The 17,654-nt window shown below is 49.8% G+C and overlaps 1 protein-coding gene across 1 annotated transcript in view; it reads right to left on the bottom strand.

Annotated features, from left to right (window-relative positions):
• The window catches only part of EHMT1 (euchromatic histone lysine methyltransferase 1), a 73,893-nt gene that overhangs the window by 42,971 nt on the left and 13,268 nt on the right, over nt 1-17,654 (bottom strand). Inside the window, 5 exon segments of the mRNA XM_027740961.2 lie at nt 450-570; nt 2,998-3,078; nt 4,321-4,509; nt 5,321-5,457; nt 7,049-7,226. Coding sequence (XP_027596762.2) covers nt 450-570; nt 2,998-3,078; nt 4,321-4,509; nt 5,321-5,457; nt 7,049-7,226 — 706 coding nt within the window.

The following is a 17,654-nucleotide window of genomic DNA, read 5'->3' as shown; positions in this document are numbered from 1 at the left end:
TTCCACTAACCCAGGTTATTCCAAGCCCCATCCAAGCTGGCCTTGAACACTTCCAGGGATGGGGCAGCCACAGCTTCTCTGGGCAACCTGTGCCAGGGCCTAAGATTCCTCCTAAGGTCCCATCAAACCCTGCCCTCTGTCAGTTTAAAGTCATTCCACCTTTCCCTGTCACTATCTATATAAAAGGTCCATCTTCCTCCTTTTTATAAGCCTTTTCTGGATACTTTAAAACAAAGGGAGTTGAAGAACAAACCAATATTCCTCCAGCATGCCAAGGACAAAGCCACCTCACGTGTTAAAGTGGCACCAGCAGTGACTGCCACTTCACACCCTGGGTTATCACACAGCCCAGCCTGGGGAAGGAAGAGACTCACAGGCCTCAGGTCCTTCCCCCTCCACCTGGAAGGTAGATTTGGGTGCAGCTGAAGGAACAAAACACGATTAGTTACCTAAAACACTGGCTTGTTTCTTTTTATTCCTCCGTCTCCTCTTGCGGGTGGGTTTCAGCCATGGACTGTCCGTCTTCCCTTTCCTCTTCAGCAGCTTCTTCTTGACACTGGACTCCGAGCTCTGAAGAACCAGAGAGGCCACGTGCACGTCAGGCATGTCGGCACCAGCGTCCCTGCAGCTCCTTGGGCCCGTGAGGAAGAGCCTTTGTGCAGCCTGAGCGGCGCAGAAAGGCCTCTAAGGACCAGGGCTTTGAAACCAAGGGGTGCTGAGATGCCTTTATAGCACCGAAAAGGAAACCCAGGCACACGTGGGGGTGTATTTCCTGTCATTTCTGTACTGCAGGCAGCACTTTCTCTTCCATGGAGGCCCTCAGGCCAGCTGAGCACCTCTGTGCAGCACCACGAGGGTGCAGGCACACACACGCTCCCAGCTTCCCAAAAAATGGTGGAATCATAGAATCACACCATATCTTGAGTTGGAAGGGACCCACAAGGACCATCCAGTCCAACTCCTGGCCCTGCACAGACACCCCAACAATCCCCCCCTGTCCCTCAGAGCCTTGTCCAAACCCTCCTGGAGCTCTGGCAGCCTTGGGGCTGTGCCCACTGCCCTGGGGAGCCTGGTCAGTGCCCAACCACCCTCTGGGGGAAGAACCTTTCCCTGAGATCCAACCTGAGCCTGCCCTGACACAGCTCCAGCCATTCCCTGGGTGCTGTCCCTGCTCACAGAGAGTAGAGATTGGAGCTGCCCCTCGGGAGGAGCTGCAGACCCTGGTGAGGTCTGACCTCAGTGTCCTCCAGGTGAACAAACCCAGTGCCCTCAGCCACTCTTTGTATGGCCCCTCCACCTGGGAGTGTTGCCCAAACGCTCCTTGAGCTCTGGCAGTGGGGTTTTCAAACGAAAATGTTCACATTTCTCCCCAGCTGTGTTAGAAAATGGCAACAAGGAACCCGCCTTGCACCTGAAGAGCCTGGCAGGGCTGGAGGGACCCAGGGGAACTGAGCTCTACAGACCATCCCCCTCCCTGAGCCAGGCACAGGGTGGCACAGACTAATCATGCAGCAAATACTCAGCCACACGTACGAATCTAAACAGAGTTTGGGTTTTGCCTTAAAAAAATACAGTTGTCTGGGGTGGGGTTTCAAAGTCAACATCAGAATGGGGAATGAGGCACCACGACCCTGTCAGGCAGCCTTCAAGGCATCCACCACACAATTCATGTTCAAACCGAAATTCTCTGCTCCTGATGCTCATCCAACTCCCATCAAAGCCTAGGAAAAACCTCCTGCTAGCACTAAGAGCAGCTGGATCAGGCCCTACCTCCACAGGCAGCTGCACCACGGGTTGTTCCCACAGTGAGGGAAGAGAAATGCTGCCCCATAACCGTCCCAAGTGAGGGCTCACCACGTGGCTTTACCCCAGTTGCATCACACAGCTTGTGGGGGAGAGGTTTGTGCTTGAGCCAGTCCCTGCCTGGGGAACTGACTGACTCACCAGAGCACAAACCACCACCCAGGATGGGAGATATGACCTGGGAGGTTGGACTGAGCACAAACTCAACCCTTGGTTTGGTCTAAAGCTACAGACTGGCCTCAGCTACCCAGAGAAAGGGGCAGCTGCACAGCCCCTGCTCCTCGCTCCTCTCTGGCTCCTGGAGTGTCAGAGCACGAGGAACAAGACCCTAAAGAGCTTCCACAACTCATTTGGTGTATTTTGTAATTATGGTTCTACCTTCAGCTCAAAACATCAAGAAAATGAAGCCAAGAATTTTCTCAAGGTGAGTGAAGAGTTGGGGTGCCTTAAATGCTGGCTCCTCAACTTGAGAGGCTGTGGAGAGGGAGTAAAGTTCTTAAGTAAAGGAGAGGGGTGGGGGACAGAGACAAACAATGAACAGCAATTTAAATTAAAAAATCATCAGGTTCTCTTCACCAGCTATCTAAAAAAAAAAAAAAAAACAGAAATCCCCAGCAGCAGCTGAAGGTCTTGACCTCGTGTTACACAAGCAACCTCCCAGGGAGAGCATCTGTCTGTCTGTCTGTCTGTGTGCTACTTGTAAGTCTCCCTGGTAAGAGCTGCTCATCTGGAGTGAGGTGGATGTCAGAACAGTGTGAATTTAGGCTGTGGGCTGGGCCAATGGCTTTGGGAGCAACTCCACCTGAGCTCCAAAAAGCCCCGCAGAGCTTCAGGTTGGTAAGGAAGCATTGCTGGCTCCTACCACTCGCCAACTGTGCATCTGAAGAATTCAAGCACCCTTAAATGCCTTAAATGCTTCCACCAACATTCAAATGATTAAAAGCAGTCAACACTTTGTTGAAAACAACAAAAGCTCATTAGTTAGCATCAGAAGGCAATTAAATGTACCACAGATCAGGGTTAAGCACCTTGTGGAAAACAATACTGTGTGTGTGGGTGGTTTCAGAGAGTGAGTTTTGTCAAGGAGCCGTGAAACTGCACCGCTTTGCTCTCTCTCTTTCTGGCAGCAGTGCAAAGGGGAAATTATTATCAACAGGCCACAGGCTGAAAGACACATTAAGCAGCCCAGCTTACCAAGTCAGACTCGTCTCCATCCTCCTCCTCCTCCCCAGACTCTACAGACTCTTGTTCCTCCTCAGACTCGCCATCATCGATCTGCAACCACCATTTGCCCAAGAGCAGAACAGGTCAGTCAGGTCGGGTCTCTCAAAGTAGGGCATCCCCTCACCATCCTGCTGTGCCCAGGATCCATCAGAGCATCCCCCACCATCCTGCTGTGCCCAGGATCCATCAGGGCATCCCCTCACCATCCTGCTGTGCCCAGGATCCATCAGAGCATCCCCCACCATCCTGCTGTGCCCAGGATCCATCAGAGCACCCCCCACCATCCTGCTGTGCCCAGGATCCATCAGGGCATCCCCCCCCATCCTGATGTGCCCCCCAGCCAGCAGGGCATCCCCCACCATCCTGCTGTGCCCAGGATCCATCAGAGCACCCCCCACCATCCTGCTGTGCCCAGGATCCATCAGAGCATCCCCCCCCATCCTACTGTGCCCTCCATCCATCAGAGAATCTCTCCACCATCCTGCTGTGCCCCCGACCTATCAGAGCATCCCTCCACCATCCTGCTGTGCCCAGGATCCATCAGAGCATCCCTCACCATCCTGCTGTGCCCCCCACCCAGCAGAGCATCCCTCCACCATCCTGCTGTGCCCAGGATCCATCAGAGCATCCCCCACCATCCTACTGTGCCCAGGATTCATCAGAGCATCCCCCACCATCCTGCTGTGCCCAGGATCCATCAGAGCATCCCCCACCATCCTGCTGTGCCCCCCACCCAGCCCCAGCCTGCACATGCACCAACAAAGACAGGAGCTCCAAGGCTGGAGCTCAGCATGTTCCAGTCACATCATGGAATATCCATGGGGATGGTACAGGGAGGAAAAAGAAAATCGACTCCAGAATAAAGTTTTCCAACCAAGTTGTAACTTCCTTCCTAATCCAAACCAGCCTCATGTCTATACTGTGTATAGATTTGGGGAAATCACTACAAAGATTCTGGGGAAAAAAATCAACTAAGTCAATTTTAATGCTTTGCCAGCCTGTTACCAGCAAGGTTAAGGAGATATCTCTTCTCAGTGAATCCCAGAACTAAATATGGTGGGGGTTCTGCAGCGTGGATCACACACCTGTGCAGGGCTGAAACTGGGGGAGACCCTCACAGTGCAGTGGGAAGCAGGAAATGGTCACCCAAGAGCCTCAGTGCCACTGCTGAGCTTTCTGTCATAGTGCAGGTGAAGAAAGCCCTAGAAATGGCCTCAATTGAAGCCCCTCCTACCCCAGGTGTCCCAGCAGTGTCCCATCCTGCTCCTCAGGTGCTCAGGGCATGGGAATTACCTTTCTGGCGTTGTCTGCATCGGATGCACTGTCTTTACAGGTCCTGTTCTCATCCACAGGGAACACGGCTGCCTGCTCTGCTCCATGATCATCCTCCTCCTCCAACTCATCAGAGTCCTCCTCTTCAGAGTCCACCTCTATGCTTTCCCCGTTCACATGAGGGCTGGCATCACCCAGGTCCTTGTCACTCTGAAAGTTGTGACACGTGAGCCACAAGGACAATGTCAATTCCTGGGAGAGAGCAGCTGGATCCAGCCCAGACCTGCTCTGTGCTGGGAGCTCCAGAGCTGCCAGGGGAAAGCTGGCTCTGTGTCCCTCCAAAGCCCAGCCTGGGAGCCTGCCATGTGTCACCTAAGCCTGCTGGATCTGAGGACTGAGGGGCCATGAGGAGTCATTCCAGACTCACGTGGCTGGAATGGCCCCCCATTAGGGGGAGGAGGGCCTGATTCAAACACTGGGGGCAGCTCCACCAAGGGGCAGAAAGGTTTCCAGAGAAAGGAAAGGAAAATTATATCACATCAGGATTTTCATACTGCTCCATGAAGGCCCAGTACTGTTCTTGCTGAATTCAAAGGCCAAAATTTCAGGGCAGGGGTTGCAGCAAAAGCAGATTTTGATCAGGAGTGAGTCGGTGTCTAAACCCTTTGTAAGTAACCAAGTGTTTTGCTGTGCAGCCTCAGGCAGCAACAGGAGACCTTGAGGACACTGAAACAAAAAGGTTACCACCTGGGGCACACTTGGAATCTCTCCAGTTCCCCAGGATTCATGGGACATTCACCAGAAAAAGTTTGTTTAAGGGCTGGTACCTGAACAGCCACTCTCAAAATGCCATTTCCAAAGCAGGCAGGAAGCTGCTGCCAGAGGGAAGATGTAGACTCGGAAGGGAAGATGATCCCAACAAGCCACCACATCCCTGCACCTCTGCATGGGGTTGGTGTGCCAAGACAAGGGACGTGTGTGTGACAACAAACGTGTGCAGGGGGCCCAGCGCTGCCCTTACCTTGGCACCTGCAGAGGAATGAGTTATGCTCTTAAACATCTCAATCATTGTTCTCTGTTTTAACACTTTGGTCTTTTTCTTGGGAACCAGGCTATAGGTTCCCATTCTCCGCTTTTTCTTCCGAGATACTGCAGCAGCTGGAAAAGAGGAGCAAAAGAGACCCAAAGGTTGCTCAGGAATGAAAAGAAAAAGGGATAGAGAGTAGGGATTGTACTGGAGAGGGATCTGGATTGACAGGACAAGGGAGAATGGCTTCAAACTGCCAGAGGGCAGGGTTAGATGGGATATTGGGAAGGAATTCTTTATTCAGAGGGTGGGGAGGCCCTGGTACAGGTTGCCCAGAGAAGCTGTGGCTGCCCCATCCCTGGAAGTGTCCAAGGTTGGACAGGGCTTGGAGCAACCTGGGACAGTGGAAGGTGTCCCTGACCATGGCAGGGGGTGGAACTGGATGAGCTTTAATGTCCCTTCCAACCCAGACCAGTCTGGGTTTCTATGAAATCCCACTTGAGGGCACGATCTGAGGAAAAGGCTTCCCACTCCAACTGCTTTATTTACAAGTCAACCAAAAGATGACACACACATATGTGCAAACACACAAACAGCTTCCTGCCAGTGCTGCAAACCCACCCAAACTCTGAGTATCCTCTCCACACTCCTTCTGGCCCCTCCACCACCACACACAGCATCAAATCCCTAAATTAGCCTGTGTTTGGCAGTGCTGCTGATGTCGTAGGAGGCTGAATCGAATCCAACTTGCTCAAATAGATACTGCAAGGCCAATAATACCAACTGACAATGAAAGCAATGGGACAAGAACTGAAGAACACACAGGGAAAAGGTACCTTAAATAAAGAGCTGTTTGCCATTTAACCTCATTTCACACCTACTATGGAAATTTGTTTGATTCCTTTCACTACTTTGATTGGGTCTTAATTTCTTAGGTCTCCCTCTCTGGCCTTCTAATCAAATCAGACACCGCATCTCCCTGCCTGATGATGTCTTTGGTGAATATACAGCAGAAGGATGTTTTGGTGCAGGTTCTTTTAAGAACAGCCAGATTCAGCACCAGCATTAGTGTTTGCAGTTGCACGGCCTGTTCCTTGAAAGCATTTCTGCATCTGCCACCATGATGAAATTTCACCAAAAAATCCACAAAGAGACCTCTCAAAAACATCCTGTTAGCCCAATTAATTTTATTTATAAGGCTGCAGTTCTTGGTAAGCAGTTGTGGCGACATTCAAAGTCCTTCAGAATTGATAGAAACTTCTTCAGAATATCACCCAGGAAATAGGGATCAAAGTGACTTCTCTAACAAAAGCTTTTTTAACAGAGGTGCCTGACAGAGCTCAGCTGTCCAGGAGGGACCTGTGCCCCAGGAGGACACAGGGTGGTGCAGGAAGGACTGCAGGGGAAGTGCTCCCTTCACTTGGGCTTCACTTGGGAGGGGATTTCAACAGGGCACTAAAAGAATATCCCCTGTCCAACACCCAAGGGGAGCAGCAGGGATTCTGGGGACACAAGTGACACCTTTGCAGGGCACTTGCAGAGAGTGAGTAGATGAGACAACTCTGACTGACAAGGTCAGTGGCAGCGACAGGAAAGGGGACCCTGAGTGGGAAAAGGTGCTAACAGAGGTTTTGGTCCTTGTTAACCTCCTCATCTCCCCCCACACACACGTAAGGCTGGGGAGGTGGGAGCTGCTGAGGATTCCAACTCTCTCCTTTTTACCTGTCTGCGACTTCGTGGTGGCCACATAGCTCTGGTTCTGAGGTAGTGACTGGTGAAGGCCCGGGAGAGAGGGCAACGACAACGGCTTCACAAAGTCCAGCATGTTCTCAAACTCCTTCTCCTTGGGTTCTTTTTGATCTCTGCTGTCTCTCCCATCTTTGGGGTCTTTACTTGCGTGCTGGAAAACCAAATGCAGTTTAATTGAGCCTCTGCATTAAATAAGCAATTAAAAAAAATTAGAATATTGATTTAATTCCTTTCTCTCAAGCGCCATTTGAAGGAGGGAGCACACACTCACAGCAGAAGCACACAGCCCCTCCTCCAGCACTTCAGGGTACTCTGCCTAAACACTCCCAGCCTGCTTGAAGTGACTCCCTCACTGGCTGAAGGCTGTGCAGGTGACAAGGCTCAGACACTGCTCACACGGGCCTTTGGTTGGCTCTGGAGGAGACAAACCAATGCAACACATGCACCTATTCCCTGGAACGTGCCCTGTCACCCCAGGCATGCACAGGAACAGCCCTGCAGAGCTGTTTTGGAAGAGCAGGCAGGACCAGGAAGGAGCCTTCCTTTAGGACAGCATTTGGCACCATCAGGCCTCAGCACCTCCAGCCCAGCCCACAACAAAACACGGGCAAAGAAGCCCTTTGCTTGTCATTGCAGGTCCTTCTCCAGAGACCTGTCCAAGCTCCCTTTAAACCAGGCACTCCCACTCCAGCTGCTGCCATCCCAAATCCTAGGCAGGATACAAACTCCTACTGTACACCAAGGGAATTCTGTAGTTGTTCCTGAAGCCCCTTCCAGGCACCGAGGCAGCTCCAGTTTGAGTTTGTGCTCAGTGCAAAGTCTCCTCCTGCACCTTTGGTCATGAAAGGATTGCTCCCACAGCTCCACAGAGAATCATTTAGGTTGGAAAAGACCCTTAAGACCACCAAGTGCAACCATTAACCCAGCACTGTGAAGTCCACCACTAAACCACATCCCCAAGTGTCAATTCTCAGCTTTTGATGGTTCTTCAATGCTTTTTCCTCTAATTTAGGAAAAAAATCCGCTTCCTGAAAGACCGTGTAACTCCATTTTATGTACCCTAAAAGCCTCAGACAGAGATGCCCAGACTGTATTTGTTTTTCCCTTCTCCACCTGTATTTATTCTTTAAACAGCCGTGGCTTGGTTATAATGGTGTTTTTATTCCTGTGCCTTTTGCACCGAGCGTGGCAAAGGCAAGTCAAGGTCAGTGCAAGGCCTCCTGGTCCAGTTCAGTGAAACACTTTTCTATCACAGCCAAACCATCAGGTACCTGCTGAGAAAGGACAAGAAATGCAGGCACATGAAACAAAGTGACTTTGTGCCTCCCTCTCAGGGCACTGCAGCCACGGGGTGAACAGTGAGCGGGGCAAAAGCTGCCCCTGCTGGGACATTTTACACTGGGTTTGCCCTCAGATTTACTCCACAGGTGATCCAGCTGCATCCATGCAGGAGGCAGGTTTGGAAGAGCTGCTCCAGCAAACCAAGAGCACGGGAAAGGCTGAGAGAATTGGGATTGTTCAGCCTGGAGAAGAGAAGCTTGGGGGTGACCTGACTGTGGCCTTCCAGTGCCTGAAGGGAGCCAAGAAGGATGGAGAGGGACTGTTTATAAGGACCTGGAGCACCAGGACAAGGGGGAATGGCTTCACACTGACACACAGGAGGTTTAGATTAGGTATTAGGAAGAAATCCTTCCCTGTGAGGGTGGGGAGGCCCTGGCACAGGTTGCCCAGAGAAGCTGTGGCTGCCCCATCCCTGCAAGTGTCCAAGGCCAGGTTGGAGTAACCTGGGCTGGTGGGAGGTGTCCCTGCCCATGGCAGGGGGGTGGAACAAGAGGAGCTTTAAGGTCCCTTCCAACCCACACCACCCTGTGTTTCTATGATTCTAGGATTTTAATGCTGTTCCACTTGCAGGAAAAAACTTCTTATGAGACTCGTGAAGCACCAGCTGAGACACCAGAACTGAAAGAGGAATCCAGGCGAGGGCAAGGACGGAATAAAAAGCAGGAAGCAACAAAAACCCTCTGTCAAGCCCAGGTTCAGACAGACACCCTCAGACACTGCTTTCAAGTAATGTGACCTTGTGCACAAACGAGGAAGAGGCTGATTCTCCTAATTATGGCTCTGCCACGTGCCCAGTGCTGGCAGAGCAGGGCTGGGCCAGGGACAGCAAAGCTGTAATGATGATCAGAAATGACCCACATAAAAAGGCCATCAAAGGGCCAATGATTCCTGCATCAAGCCCATAACTTATGGCTGAATTGCCACAGCTTTACTAAAAGGGCATCTAGTCTTGGATTAACGGGTTTCAAAGAAGGCAAATCTACCACATCCTTTGATATGTTGTTCCAACGCTTAATTGCTCTCCCTGCCAAATAATTAAATGCATTCTGCTTTTTCAACTAAATTAAAAAGCCCTGTCTCATCAGAAACTGTCACTCCCAGAAGATGCTTATGGACTATGACCAACTTTTTTTTTTTAAACTTTTTCTTCAATAAGTTTAATAGAATGAGCAAATTAAGTGCCCACAGGATCATTTTCTGGACATTGGATCACTCCTGAGACTGCTCCCAGTTCTTCTACCCCTTAAAAAATGGATGTCAGGAGTGCTGGGCACAGCATGCCAAGAATAGTCTCAACAATACTATTTATACCTCTTGAAAGTCCTTAGTTTATAGATTTAAAGGTTAACAGTAATTTTTGGCTACAGGATTATTCTGAGAATTCCCAAGTCCCCTGGAACATCCAATGCTTTCCATTTTTATCTTAAAAAATGAGCCTGGGAGAGGCACTTCCGACACAGAGCTGCCTGCAACAAGTGTACACAAGGCCTGCATTTTGTGTCCTTTATGTGCAGGTTCTTGCAATTGGTCTCTGATAAAAGGTGTTGTTATTCCCAAACATGAGGAATTCACATTCAAAACATGCCAGACCGTTTGGAAAAATATAATCCAGTTCCTAAATTAAAAAGTAGTGTGTTATTAGCTCGTGGTTCTTCTCTGCCCCTGTAATTACAGCACGGAAATAAATTTAAAATCTTCAATACATGGCAACTGCTAAATGTGACTTTTTCATGGTAATTCTGGTAAAACAGGTGAGTTTTTTTTTTTTAAATCAAATTAGGTCTTGTGAGATCTGGTTTATCACTTGGAGGCATATGCAGCCATGGTAAAGAACAAGAATTCCCACAAGGAGGTGAGCAGATCTCTCAGGGGATCTGATGGCATGGGAGATGAGCAGGCATATCTCTCTCATAGATAGATAGATGATAGATAGACAGACAGATATATAGATGATAGATAGATAGATAGATAGATAGATAGATAGATAGATAGATAGATAGATAGATAGATAGAGGTAAAAATAAAATATTACATCTAAGGACTGCAATAAAAAGGATCAGCCCAGATTTGTAAGCACTTACAGCCAGTTTTCTCACCATCTTTCCTCATTCTCAGCCACATAAAACAGTTACATCTTTGCTGTTCTTATTAAATTTTACACCTTCAAAAGTGGATTTAGTGGATGAAAGTTCATTCTTTTCCCATTTCTGATGTCCCTGAATTCTGCCCTTCACTCGAGGCTGCAGCTACAGCCCGTCCTGGTCTCCTGCACTGAGCTCTTCTGCTCTGCTCTATCCACTCCAAATTTAAATGTTCCCAGAAGAGAGGCTTTGCTAGGGCAGCACTCTGCTCTTCCTGGGAATTTCTGCTTCCTTATAATCCCAGTCGAGCACTCCTGGGCCCCTCCTTGCACAGACAGCTCTGCTTCCTTCCCTGCCCAGGTACACCCAGCTCCTCTCGGGGAGGTGAGGGAGCAGCTTCCAAGAAAAGCAGCAAAGGAAAAGCCAGACTGTGCCTTTGGGAGGGGGTCAGTGGGTGCCAGGCTATGTGGGCACGACACCCTCCCACCTAAGCAAAGCAGAAACAAGGAATGACAGTGATCCATTTAAACCCAAAGCTCTCAGCCCCACCTGTGACCCCCAGACCATCAGAGGACTCCTTCAAAATGCTGCTCAGCCCCTTGAGCTCCAGCGACTTTCCTGCCAGGGAAACTGTCCAAGGAAAGCCTCAGGTGTGGGTTTTTCCTGCCTCCAAGCCCTGCCACCTTGTGCCCCAGCCCAGGGCTGGCAGGACCCAGCTCTGAGCCACCTCTGTGGGGTGCAGAGCCACTGGCACAGCCCGGCCATCCACGCCTGAGGAAACGGCCTCAAGGTCCAACAGGGGAGGTTCAGACTTGGACATGGGGAAAAACTTTTTCTCAGAAAGGGTTGGAAAGCATTGGAATGGGCTGCCCAGGGAAGTGATGGAGTCATCATTCCTGGAAGAGTTCAAACAACATGTGGGTGTGGCACTTAAGGACATGGTGGTGGACTTGATGATCTTAAAGGTCTTTTCCAACTGTAACAATTCCATGCTCCTGCCACATGCCACCTTCTTCCAGTTTCATGATGGACAGGCTCCTCCTGCCCTCCCTGTTCCTAGCACAAGGCCCAGGTATCCACAAAACTTCTCAGTGTCCAACCAAGCAAACTCCCTTTTCCCAGCACAGGACACTTGTGCTGGCAAAGCACAAAAAGCGGGTTGCAAGCAGCAGGTGCTGCAACAATTTCTACTCAGCATCCACTCATCCAGTGTGCTGTGACAGATCCTAACACATTCCTGCTTCCTTTCCTGGAGATCCAGAGTCCTAAAGGTGGAAAATGTCAGACCAGCAAAGCTGGGCCTGCACCAAGAGAACCATGTTGGGCAAGTGAACCACAGCTTTGGATGAGCTCTTGGACATGGACTGATCTGCTAAGGCCACTAGTGAGGGAACACAACCTTTGAGTTTTATAACTGATTTTTAACTGAGTAATTGGATGAAGTTCATCCTCCTTCACTTCCACCAGCAAACATTCAAGAGACCAGCGGTGCTTTCATCCAACACCTCCATGGGCCCACTGAAAACAACCAAATCACGGGTGAACAGCACCATTCCTGACCCTAAACAAGCTCCACTGGTGTTCAAAACAGCCGTGGTTGCCTTCTTTCTTCTCCAATTATATTTACCAATCAAGCACAGAGGAGGACAGAGAGGACAATTCCACATAAAGAAAACTCCAAGACATGGTTTGAGCTCCCTGTGCTCACATGTTGTACTAACCCTCACATATGTGGGCCACTGGAGGCCAAGAAAGGAGCAAAAAATGAGATAGAAAAAGAAATTGCATCACAGCATCTTCATTTCTTGCAGCTTTTCATGTGGTATCAGCTCATCCTAAGCAAAAGGCTGCAATGTCTCTACTTCATCTTGGGCATTGCAAGGAAAAGTGAAGAAGCTGGACAGCTACTTCAACATTTCTAACAATGCTTGTGTCAGCAAACAGCAAAAATGGACCAGCACCATTGGGAGAAATAGTCAAGAAAACAGCTTAGATTAGGGCAAGAACACAATACTTTATCTGTTTACAGGAATTAAACTCAAGTGCTTTCTACACTTCAGTGGGATCGACCACATTTCTGTTACTGGCACAGAAGTCCCTTAGAGCAGCAGGGGGAAGTTACTAAAAATGGCAAAAGATAGAATATCCTCAGGTTTTGGGGTTTTTTTCCCCTGAAAGCAAAAATGCAGAACAAACACTCGTAATTAACCCCCGTGTCCGTTTGACAGACCACACACTGCATTCTCCCCCCAGCCCAGCAATTAAGGAAGGGGTTTTTCCATGAGCAAATCCAGCAAGCTGGAAGGGGAAAACCAGAGCAGAATCCATCCTAGTGCTGGTGGAAGGACACAGGCAGAGGTCCTGCTGGTCCTGCCTGGAGCAGGGCAGCTCTGGAGAGCTCTGCAGAAGGACTGACACCCTCGATGCCTCAAACCACCCCAGGCTTAGATGGACTTGCTTTCTTATTTTCTTTTCTTTTAAGGACTTTCATCTCTGGCATAAAACAAGCAGGAAACCAAAGCCAAGTGGCCAGGAGGACTAAACTAAGCAGCACTGCCACGGGGCAGCACAGCAGCTGTCAGGGAGCTGCTCTGTCCCCTCCATCCACCGGGCACGGGGGGACAGGATTTGTACCAAGGTGCTGCCTTTGAAGAGCACGAAGCAGCAGCTCCCAGGGGGATCTGCCTCTAACAGCTGGTGAATGGTATTTAAGCAAGAAATATCAGTCTGCTATAAAAAATTGATCACAGGCAGATGACAGTGCCCGTAGGAGCTGCAGTGGTGCTGCTCCCCCTTTGCTGTGCTGCTGAAGGATTCTGTTTTTACTGCTGAATTTCAGAATCCCGAGCAAGCCTTACCTTGGAACAACAGACAGAAACCTGCAAGGCTTTGGTCTTAATCTAGATCAGACAAGGCTGATCCATCCTTTATCTGCTGATCAACATGTGCCCATCAGAGGAGGGATTCTGTTTTGACTTCATTACAGTTACATTGATTTGAGTGCAGTCACTTCTCTGCATAAAATCACGGTGGTTTAGGCTGCCAGGCAGGCTGAGCTTAAGTGTGGATGTTCCTACAAACCTGCATTTAATGGATTTCTGAAGTGTAGATGTTCCTACAAACCTGCATTTAATGGGTTTCTGAAGTGTAGATGTCCCTACAAACCTGCATTTAATGGGTTTCTGAACCACAGTATTCAGAGGTGTGGGCTCTCATGCCTGTGCCCTCCTGGATGGAGCAGCTCCAGGGGAAGGGACTGTCACAAACCAGTCAAAATGAAACAGGGGAGCTCAGACCAGATGTGACAACGAGGCTCCTGACAGAAATAGATCTGCTGGGGGTTAGGACAGTTATTTCTGTGGGCTGTGGTTGGCACTGGGGCAGCACCTTCAGCACAACCAGTTAAATGCAAAATTTAATGTACTGCACAGCACACCTTCACCTCCCTCCTCCCTCTGCAGGAACCCCTCTGTGTGAGCAGTAAAATGGCACCCTGTGGCCTTGTCACTCCTGAACATTTCCCATCAGGGAAGATGTTGAAGGGTCTGGAGGAGCCCTACAAGTTGTGGCTGAGGGCACTGGGTTTGTTCACCTGGAGGACACTGAGGTCAGACCTCACCAGGGTCTGCAGCTCCTCCCGAGGGGCAGCTCCATCTCTGCTCTGTGACCAGTGACAGGACCCAGGGAATGGCTGGAGCTGTGTCAGGGCAGGCTCAGGTTGGATCTCAGGAAAAGGTTCTTCCCCCAGTGGTTGGCACTGACCAGGCTCCCCAGGGCAGTGGGCACAGCCCCAAGGCTGCCAGAGCTCCAGGAGGGTTTGGACAATGCTCTGAGGGTCAGGGTGGGATTGTTGGGGTGTCTGTGCAGGGCCAGGGGTTGGACTGGATGGTCCTTGTGGGCCCTTCCAGCTCAGGATAGTCTGATATTTAACTGTGGCCAAGCTCTCACACATGAACTTCACACTTTCAGTCTGCCCATGAACACCCAGATACCCTCTGGAGAGATTCCTTGCTGGACCTTCTGGGTTCATCCAAGCTGGCAGAGCCCTTGCCATCAGCCAAGAGCTCTGTTTCACTGCACCCTGTGCTTTTTATTTACTCCCCCCCAAGGAAACAACATTCCCATCCTCATCCCCATTAGGCCCTGCACTTTTATCTTAAATTCTCTGCATATTGGAGGGTCTGAGCTTGCTGAGCAACCCCAGACACCTGCAGTCCTCCAGTTGCCACCTGCCTGGCCCCAGGAGATGGAACACAAGGTGTTCTTAGGTTAGAGCTCCCACAGAGCTGGGCACTGACATGGAATATCCAGCCCTGTGTGCACACAGAGAGCAGGCATTACCAGCTCTGGGATCAGATACTCAGTGGCAATGCTGCTTGAAGGTATAGTTTGATGAATATTGGTAGAAACACCAGCATAAGCAAAGCATCTCCTACATTAAGTTCCTCCTCCCTGCCCGGGGTTTGTCTTCCCCAGGTTAAACTGGGCTCACAGTGTGAATCAGGCCAAAATGCTCATTTAACAGATTTTTGCACTATTCCTTCTGACAGTTCAGTTCCCCCATCCCAGTCCCCTGCACAGCATAAAAAATACCACCACAAACACACACCTCAAACTCCTGCCTCGTGGTCACCGAGCCGTGGAAACAGAACTCGGGGTTCCCCATTGAGCCACCTGCTCCTCCTGTCACCAAAGACAAATCTGGGATGCTTTCAGTACCTTTATCAGCCTTTATGCCTCATGTTTTAATGATGTTAAGCTCAGAAATTGGAGTTTCCAAGCAGGAGATGCCTTCTCCAAGCACGGGACACACACACACACACCCACACACACATACACAGAGAGAGTTGCCTTTCAGTCTGGCCTGGAAACTTTCAGGTTCTTAAGGGGATTGTAAATGGATTAGGAATGAAAGAAAGATTCTTCTGAAAGGTACAACACTTCTGTTACTGCTCTACTCAAAAGTGGAGCAGAAATGATGCTGCCAACAACTCTTCTGAGGTCTCTGTTCAAAAACCACCTTAACATGCGACAACATCAATTAAAAGTGTCACCTGTTTCAGATTCAGCTTCGATCCCAATTCAGGAAGCAACTCCTAAACAGAGAAAAAGCTGGTTAAACTGGTGAGAAAATTCTTTTCTTCCTTTCAGAGACCAATTCACACGTGCAGGAAAAGGCTACCAAGGTCCCCTGGCAGCTACTGGATTACAGAAAACAATTCTTTGGCCCCAGTGGGTTTCTGCAGGAGCCAGGGGGAACAAATGCTTACACTTTGCAGGCAACAAAATACCTTCCTCCCTTCCTTCTCCCAGGCAACACAGCTCTGTAAGAACAGTCCTACCAAGAAAACAACAATGCTCTAAGAAATATTAGCAAAGAAAACCACTGTGTCCTGTAACATCAGCTTCTGGGTGATTTCCACAATTTATTTCCTGGGATACAGCACCTGATTTCATGGTGTTTTTTGAAGGGGAAAAGGTGTGAACATGGAAAAAGCTCCTGCACTGCTGGGCCGAGGAGCCTCTTCTGAGCAGCTCAACAAAGAAATAATCAGGGCAGAAAAATGACAACGAGCAAGGACTCTGCTCCTTCAAAGAAAATAGCATGTAAATTCTAAAGACAATGGGGGAAAATTAGGTAGCAATTATCAGGAAGGCTGAACACAACAGATGTTTTATTGTCTTGCAGTACTGAGATCAAATCTTGGGTTCATGTTCAACTGCAGAGGCTTGAGCAGAGAACATGGGAACAGCCTCTTCTCACCACCCTTCCTGGGAATGTTGCTTCTCTCCCTATTTTAAGCCCAAGACAAATGGCCAGAGGAGCTGAGGACTGGCTGTGTACTTTCCAGAGCAGCCCAACAAGTACAGACTTTGGTTTTTTAAGCCACTCTTATGGTGTGGGCAAATAAGGATCACCAGCACCGTCCCTGAGAGTGGTGTCCCAGCTCTCCAAGTGCTCCCAAACTCCACACACCACTTCCTAGAGACAGACCTTAAAGCCCAAGGGTTGAATATAAATATTCTTCTGATGTATCATAAAATATGAATGAGGAAAACACTCCCTCCTAACGCAGCAGAGACTAGACTTTTAAAAGGGAATTGCCCCTTTCAACCGCTCGGCCCCATGGGATCACTCCCTGTGGAATTCCACGAGGGTCTGAGGGTTTTCCCGGCCTACTTTCAGTGCACAACAGGCTGCTGGGGGAATGCTGAGAGGGAATTTGGGCTGCAAAGCCTTCTTTGGGTAAGAGACAGCCTGATGGGAGGTGTTCATCCGGCTGCACTGGGGCACCTGGGCTCCCCCTGCCCAAAACACAGTGGGGCTCACAGAGCAGAGAACTCCAAAGCAACCAGGGCAAGACAGAGGGGAAATGAGAGTTTGGGAGACTGGTTGGGAAATCATGGCAGGCAGGCAGGAGCAGTTCCTGCCCTGCTATCAAGGTTGGGTGCCCTCAGGTTTGTTATCTTGCTGTGCTCTTTGGACTCCCACCTGCTCCCGGAGGCACAGGTGCCACCGGCACCTTTCCCCATCTGAGGCTGGCAAGGTGCCACCCCTCCCTTTTCCTTTTTCCTCTCTCTTGCCCTGCTCCAGATCACAGCAACCCACAGCTCTGAGCCCTTCACATCTCAGTGCTGCTGTGCTGCCACACGTGGGGGACACGTGAGGATCACTCTGGGTTTGCTGGATCGTGTCAGTGACCCGTCACACCCACCCCTGAGAAGCTGCAGCAGCTTCCACGCCTTCCTGGGAGTCACTCCCATTGCCAAGCAGGGTTGGCAATCCCTTCCCTGATCTAAAAGGCTGGTCTCCCTCCACCATCAGCACAGCAAGAGGATCCAGTTCTCTGCAGTTAAATATAAAGCAGCACAGGGATGAAGACCAACTGCTTGGAGTGGAGACTTGCCTGCTCCAGGATCTATTCCCTATCCCTTGCAAAGAACCAAAAAACTAACTAAAAGACCCAAACTTGTCTCATGGCAAAGGAAGGCCCATTTCTTCCCCCCACTGTAACATGAACACACCAAATGACATCTCCTTTTGCCTCCTAACAAAAAAGGCAGAGCTCTGTTTTGTGAAGTGGTGGTAAATCCAACCCGAGGATTCTGGAGTGAACATTTCCTCACAAGCTGCATTTCTGCAGGCAACAGAGAGG

This window comes from Pipra filicauda, unplaced genomic scaffold (genome assembly GCF_003945595.2).
Source record: "Pipra filicauda isolate LSUMZ 115617 unplaced genomic scaffold, ASM394559v2 scaffold321_size1097455_pilon, whole genome shotgun sequence".
NCBI lineage: Eukaryota > Metazoa > Chordata > Aves > Passeriformes > Pipridae > Pipra > Pipra filicauda.
Note: the sequence above shows the minus strand (reverse complement) of the source record. Positions and strands in the feature narration are given on the sequence as shown.